General features: G+C 47.8%; 1 protein-coding gene across 1 annotated transcript in view; it reads right to left on the bottom strand.

Annotated features, from left to right (window-relative positions):
- Window positions 1–1727: 1727 nt before the first annotated feature.
- Window positions 1728–7859, bottom strand: part of EMP2 (epithelial membrane protein 2) — a 39579-nt gene continuing 33447 nt past the window's right edge. Inside the window, exons 4-5 of the mRNA XM_082670614.1 lie at window positions 6479–6625; window positions 1728–5263 (exon numbers count right to left, since the gene is read on the bottom strand). Of these exons, the coding sequence (XP_082526740.1) occupies window positions 5076–5263; window positions 6479–6625 (335 nt within the window). The 3' untranslated portion in view covers window positions 1728–5075. The remainder of the gene's footprint in view (window positions 5264–6478; window positions 6626–7859) is intronic.

Raw genomic sequence — 7859 nt, 5'->3', positions numbered from 1 at the left:
CATTTCATGAATGTATAAGAATTTTTAAACTTCTTATAAAGTTGTGCATGGATCTAGACAGCAAAGGGATGGACTTGAGCAGATAATTTGGTTGCCCAGCTCACAGTCAATCCCCTCTTTTCTTTCCTAATAGTGTGGTTCATAAGTCTATCCCTCACTGAAGGAATTTGACCCCCAGCTTGGAGGTCAATGCTAAGCTTGGGTTAAGCTTGAAAACTGGAATCCTCAAGCCAATGACACCAGGGAGAGTTTGCTAAAGGGCTTCTGGGAAATCTCTTCTTGTTCCTAAAAAAACAACTAGAAAAAAGACAGTTCCTTCTTACCTGATTAAACCAGGGGATGGATGGCAACATTTTCTCCTAGCCAGAGAGTACTGAAGGCTTTGCAGACCATGTGAATTGGGTGGTAACTCTGCCACTATAGCGTGAAGGCATCCATACACAGTATCTAAACAAACAGGCGTGCCTGTGTTCCAACAAAACCTTCTTTATGGACACTGACATTTCAATTGCATATAATTTTCATGTGTCACCAACTACTATTTTTCTTGTCACTTTTTTTGGGGGGAAATTGGGACTCAAATAGGCTAGATCAGAGCAGGGACTAAGTTTATCACGATGTACCTGACACCTAGCCCAGTGGTTATGCCATAATTTGTACACAAATATTTGGTGAATATTTACAAAATCCTGGTGATGAATTGACCCCTTTATCATTATAAATATTTATGTACCCAACATCAGAGCACCTGTATAAAGCCAATATTAATAGATGTGAAGGGAGAAATTAGACAGCAATACAGTAATACTAGGGGACTTCCATACCCCACTTTCAACAATGGATAGATCATCTAGACAGAAAATCAATATGGAAACATTGGATTTGAGCTACACTTTAGAGCAAATGGACCTGATAGAACATTCCATCCCACAGCAGCAGAATACACTTTCTTCTCGAGTGTACATGGAACATTCTCCTGGATAAACCATATGTTACGCCACAAACATTTGGTGAATGAACGATAGGTTAATTTCCTGACTGGAAGAAATATAAAATTGAGTGCTCTGGGGTGATCACTATCCAATTGCCACATGGAAAAAAAAAACAAAAAATCTAGAAACACGAAGAATATGGACAGCAACCCCTGTGTGGAGACAAGGAAATGTGTGAGTTCCCGAGACAGAGAGCTGTTACTACTTTGGGCATTCCTTAGGTTAAAATGAAAGCTCTCTCTCTCTCTGGTTGAATTTTCCTTCCTTCCTTCCTTCCTCTCTTTTTTTTTTCTGGAGAGTGCGCTATTACAATAGTCTCATTTTCATCATCACCAAACTCTTTAAAGCCAAAGTCTTATTAGATACAAACTGGAGAACAGAACAGGCTACACAACTTGCAGAGACCATCACAAAATGCAAATGTGGGGCTGTTTGTCCAAATATCATGAAGAGTTTTAAGACAGCGCTAGCAGATCATTAACCAAGCATGGGGCCCTTCAAGGTGTTGGCTCCTGTGCCACTGCCAGTCATTCGTCCAGGAAGCTGGCCCATGAAAGCAGCAGAGGGAGTGGGAAATCGTCCTATGGCCAATTGTCAGATATCCCTGGCTCACTGTAAAAGCCACATGTTATGATCTTGATGAGAAATCAAATGACCCCTTGCCACTCCAGACAGCAGCTTCTTCCTCTAGATACTGGCACCGCTGGGAACATTAGAGTCTGTTGCTCCGGGCAATTTGGTTTTAAACTTTATTTTTCAATGTACAGTTTCAGATTATACAAAACATAGAAAATGGACTACTTTAAAGGCACATTAAGTAGAAAGTATCTAACTACCCTAAAATCACATTTGTCCCCCGACCAAGATTCAAACTTAACCTCTATGCCTTTCCCTAGCATCTCCCCATCACCACTGCCCCCCAATAGACAAAACTATCCAACTTGCTGTATTGTAAGTAACCTTTCAACTATTAGCAAGTTTAGTAATTCCCATCCAGGCAGATTTTAAATGATGCTACAGCTTCTATTCAAGCTACCGTGTTTAGTGTGCTTACGTACGGGCTTGGGGGTCTAGGTTTCTTCATCACCAGTGAATATAGAGCATCTTATGAATTCAGCCTGATTAGGGATGCGCACAGGCACACAACCCATGGCAGAGAGTGTGTGGCAGGGTGGGGGGATGTCTCCAATTTCCCTGTATTCGGGTATGAACGACATTCACGCAGAGCAACCAATCAAGCATTCTCCAAACTCATTTGAACAGAGACCCGAAGTAATTTTAATGCAAGTAACAAAAATGAGTTAGTCTGTCTCCATCCATAGCCCCTCAAATGAACGAATTACAGTACTTTATAAAAATGTCCTAAAATATGCAAACTACAGTTCCCTCCAATGCAGTTGTTACCAGTAATATATTTGGTCCTGATACTCGCTTCTTGGATGTCTTAGCTAATCGTCTTTGTGGTTGTCTGTGAAAAACTGATCATAAGCACCAAGTGAGGGCTGAACCTACTGACGGGTAAGAAGGCTGGGTATTTTCTCGCTCGTGCCATCCCCTTTCCCACCTCCCCAGGGCACGTCACACCACAGGGGGAAAGGCAGCACTCCTGTTTCGCAAAAAGCCCCGGCATCACAGATGGATGTGGGCACTGAATGCTAAACAGTAGTGGAGACCAGCCAGGAAAATCCACGGGTCATTTCAGATACCCACTCCTGAAGTTTTTGGGGGGATGGAAATTCACGCATTGCTTGGGGATAAGGCTTTCCAGATTTCTGGTTCTAAGGGGTTTTGTTTGTTTCCATTGTGACTACCAGGGAATTATAGAAAAGCCGCCTGAGCAGAAAGCTTGGGGCACTTAGAACCACCTTCCTCCACGAGGTATACGTAGCATCCTGCCAGCTCCAGGGGTGTGACCCGCACTCCTACCCAAAACAGGAGTAATGACAGTTTTCCACTGAGGCAAGAAGTGACCGTTTGTCCTGCCTCTGGCCCCGTGTCCCCCTGTACTGTGCTGGTGGCCTCTCTGGGGGAGGGGCCCTGTCTCAGGCCAGATGTCTGGATTCGCTTGCCCCTGTGTTTTCAGAGCCTTGCACAGTGCTTGGAACACGGTAAGTATTTAATATTCTGTTGAAGCCGAATGAATGCATGAGTGAATGGGTAGATGGAGAGAAAACCCAATCCTGCACTAAAGAGGTATCCGCGGTGGCCCTAAACGACTCAGACCAGGCATCTCCCCAGCTCCACTGAGGGCAAACCATCGCCCCACGTAGCAGAAGGTCATTTACGTGGTGCCAGTGCTGACATGCGCAGACGGGTCCCAGGCGCACCTCCCAGCAGCAGGCTCACGACACACAAGGGAAAAGACAGTGAGGTGCCAAGAGCTTCTCCCGTAGGCACTTCCCGAGGTCCCCGCGTTGCCACACACCTCACAGCACTGAGGACCAGCTCCCCAGAGCCCTACCCCTCAGTACAGTCTCTGAATCCCTGGCAGCACTTACCCAGACCCTAGCAGGCAGCATCCCCCGAGAGATACTGTACCCACTGAAGTTTGAGAACCACGGCAATCTGGGACCCTCCCAGGGCTTCGTTTGCTGTCAGGACCCTGGGCCCCTCCAGGGAAGGAAGTGTTCTCCGGGTGTAACGCACACAGCACTGCCCCATCAGTGCCACCTTGTTCGGGCTGAGTGGAGTGAGATATTTAGGCTGATCTAAATCCTAAATGCTTTTAACAGGCAGGCACAGGGCAGCTTCCCTCCTGCCCACCCACGGGCCTCTCTTCTGAATCCTTGGTTTTGTTCTCTGCAGCCTTCATTGCTCTTTGTAATTCATTTTTCTAATTGGTTTTTAATCTGTCTCCTCTGCTAGACAATGAGCCCCACGAGGAGAGAGACTGTCTCGACATGGTTTCCCCTGTGCCTGGCATAAGCATCCCATCATTTATGTTGACGGATGAACGAAGGAATGGTGAACGGTCCTCTGAGGCTCCAGAAATGGGGGTTAGTAGAGGCCAGGCAGTCTTGAAGGCAGGCCAGGAAGAGAAGGAAAAGGCCTTCTGAATTCGGGTAGGGAGGAGGCTGCACCCCCATCCCAGGGTGTCTGGCTATCGGGATCAAGGCCTGGGACTGGAGTTTGGATGGTCCAGATGTGAGCAGCTGTGCAAGAGACAGTGAAGAATGAATAGCTGATGGAGGCCAAGGTTTGGGCCTCCAGTGGCGTCTAGACCCACCTCCCCATCTCGACATGATGAGATCTTTAACATTTGTGAGGCAGCTCTGCTCACCTGGCCCTGGGACCGTGGTCCTCAATCTTAAGGCACCTGAGCATCACCAAGGAGCTTGTTAGAAATGCATGTTCCCCGGCCCCATCCCTGAAGACTGATTCTGTAGGTCTAGGGAGGGACCCTGATAGCCTGCATTTTACTAGGGGTCACATGCTGAGATTAGGGCGAGCCGAAATCTGAAACCCAGGTTAAAGCTCACCTTCCCTAAGGCAAGCAGGTGACTTTGTCAGCAAATCTGGGTGGCACTTTCTGGACCCAACCTATTACAGGAGGGTCGGGGCTCTGGTCTGGATGTAGACAGAACACCAGGGGCTACACCACGTGTTTCTCATGTGGAACTTGGCTAAACATCTGAGGAGGTTTCCTCCCTTACCTGGACCCCCCTCACTCCACCTTCTACCACTAACACAGAGAGATTCAGGAAGAAGAGCTGAGGTGAGGGAGGCTCAGCGTAGCCCAAACCTAGGGGAAGATGTCCCCCGAGACCTGGCTTTCTTGGCCTCTTGTCACATCACATTACATCCCCATGGTTAAGAAAGATCCTGCTGAACACTTTTGGATTTGAGCATTGCTGGATTTTTGGCTTTGTTGTGTTGAGTCTTTCGGATGGGCAGGAGTTCTGAATTCCAGCCTTCATAGTCTATTCTCTGATCTCAAGAATGCAAAAATTCTTCTCTCCTTTTGGCTTTTAAAGGAAACAATGTGTTTGCTAGAAAAACCACAAAAAAAAAATTGATTATATACAAAACGGTTATCTGAACGTGGATTCTGTACTGCAGCGAAAGCGACCCAGCTCCTGGGCTCTATTTGCGCTTCCTCAGTATCAGGTACATGAGGCCGCTGATGAAGGTGAAAGCAAATGCCACCCAGGCCAGGATGAAGGAGTAGCCGTAGCTGCCGTCCGAGGTCAGGGCGTACAGTGTTGGGTTGTTCTTGTGAATGTCTTCGCGCCGGTCTGTATAAATGGAAGCTGCAATCATGACACACAGGCCTGTCGGAAGAAAGCCAAGGTCCAAATAAATCACAGACCACAGCACGCACCAGGGACCTGAGGGGACTATGGTCAGAGCTGAAGACAAACTTCAGTTTTTGTTATTAGTAGGTATTTACTTTAGTCTCTTGGAAAGATTACAACTAATATTTTGTAGCAGAATATTGCTGACTACCCTGTAGCCATTTTGCTTCCCATTCTTGCCAGCTGAACTCAATGTTGTTTGGGCAGCCAGCTACCCAGCCCAAAGGGTCATAATTGGTCCAAGCCATCGGTCAGCCAGGCAGGAAGTAGTCTGCTTCGCAGGCCGCGTACGGTCTCTGTTGCAACTATGCAACTCTGCTGTCGCAGCATGAAAGCAGCTATGGATGATACACAAATGAGTAGGCGGGGCTGTGTTCCAATAACATTTTATTTGCAAAAACAGGCAGTGGGCCAGATTTGGCCCATGGGCCCTAGTCTGCCAACCCCTCTTGGCAATCCTATTCCTGTTTACTTGCTATAGTTTATGGTTCCATGTGTCCCAGTTCTGGCCACAGAAAATCCTTCCGTGAAAAATATAATACCCTGAAAAGAGGGAGATGTGGGAGGAGAAAGCATTTTTTTTGTTGCTGTATTTTCCCTTGCTTACTGTTTTAGAAACTGTTAGGCCAGGATGAATGTCTGGAGCTGCAGCAGCCTTTTGGGGGCCATGAGGTCATCACTGACACTCTGAAGATGACAGCATGGAAGGATGGAAGGAGTGGGGCTTCTTGATGCTGCTGCTGAGCTGCCAAAGCAACTCTTGACACCTTCCACCTTTAAGCGATTTGTTATAGAAAAAAAGTAAAGGTTTTTGTGGCCGCAGTCATTGCTAATTGGATTTTTCTCTTACTTGCAGCCAAAAGCATCCTCACTGAATCACCAACACTCACAGATATTAGTGGTAGGATGAGGTTAAGTACCCAGATTTTCCTTGGGGGACCTATGCTTCTCTCCTCTGTACCAAGACAGCAACTCCTACTTACCCTAGAGAGCCCAGCTCAGGCTTCGTGTCTTCAGGACGCCTTTCTTGACCCCCTAACTAAATCTGAAGTCTGAAGTATAAAACATCCCACCATGGCACAGCTGCCAACCTCTCCTTCCCAAGTCCTCACCTGCCACACTCTTCCCAGCTTCTACTCATGATTGGCTGGGAAGAGAGTGTTTACTCCAGAAGTCCATCCTTTTACTTACATGACATGAGCTGGATGATGGACGTTAAAACAAATCTCTCTCCCTGCTTGAGGCGGAAGAGCTGGAGCACGAAGATCAGAAAGGCAATGCAGCAGAGAATGGTGGACAGGATCATGGTGGCCTGGACCGCCTGCACCGTGGAGAATTCTGTGGGGAAAGGGCAAGAGCTCATGACTGAGGACCACAGACCACCCGGGCCCCTGGGGTGCACAGTGACAGCTCCAGAGCAGGGATGATGGGAAGCAAAAGGGCACCAGGCTTTCATCTGCACAGAATGAGCACAAGGGCAGCCAAGGAGTCTTCCTGACACCCCCTCCCTCCAGTGTCCATTTGTGCAATTGACCAGATGATCTCCAACATCCTTATCTGGAAAATGGAGCAAGAACCACCCACTCTGCAGTCTTCCTGGTTTGGGTATTGCCCCCAAGTGCCTGGCTCATGGTCAGGTTTTTTATTTAAAGTACAAATCCTCAGGTTCCAACCCGGCAGATTCTGGATCAAGAGGCTGGAATGGGATGGGTTGCGTCAGGATTGGGGGTCTGCACCGTATAAAGACCTCCAAAGGGATTCTTGGAGATACAGGGCTCACAGGGCTGAGGGACCTTCTGGAAGTGTTCTGTGGACACAAAATACCCTCTAAGAGGGTGAGCCTTGTGATTGTTATTTAGGAAAAGGGAAAGTGAGGGTTTTTGCAGATTAGACTTAGTGAGTGGGGCATGAGAGCTTGGGGCTCAGCACCGGGAATTTTCAGCGAATAAAAGCTGATCTTGGGTGGAGGGCCCTGCGTGTGGGAAGGACACAGGTGAGGCTATGAAGGGGTCAAGCGCAGGGACTGGAGCCACCTGTGTGGGTCTCAGTTTCCTCACCTGTAAAATGGGGATAGCAATAGCTCCCACCTCATCAGTGGGGGAACATGGAATGAACTCAACTATGTAAGGATTTCGGGCGGTGCTAGCAAAAAGGGAGTCCTGCGTAAGGGCTGGATGTTATCACCAGGATGCAGCTAAGACAGGTGAGGGAACAGTGCCCAAAGCCGCAGAGGAAAACCTAAGGACAAATCCTCTTTTTTGTTGTTGTTTTTCAATTTTACCTGAAACTGACTGGAGGGAAGCATGATTTGTAAGTACTTAATCCAACATTTACAGCAATGGATCCTGGTCCACTGGATCTCTCAGAGAGCGTCTAGCCCCCTCCCCATTCCCTACGGTGAGAACAGAAACCAGAGCCCCACCCCCACACCCCCACACATACACACCATATGATTTCATATGAAGCCCAAGAGTAGGAGAGAGAGAACCATGGTGACAGAAGTCAGAAACCCTGCTCCTTGGGGCAGGGGGTGGTGGGAAGTGAGTGGAAAAGGGCTCAAGGAAACTTTCTG

Source organism: Grampus griseus, assembly GCF_964374135.1.
Source record: "Grampus griseus genome assembly, chromosome: 14".
Lineage (NCBI taxonomy): Eukaryota > Metazoa > Chordata > Mammalia > Artiodactyla > Delphinidae > Grampus > Grampus griseus.
The sequence above is the reverse complement of the archived record's forward strand: the minus strand, read 5'-3'. Positions and strand labels throughout refer to the sequence as shown.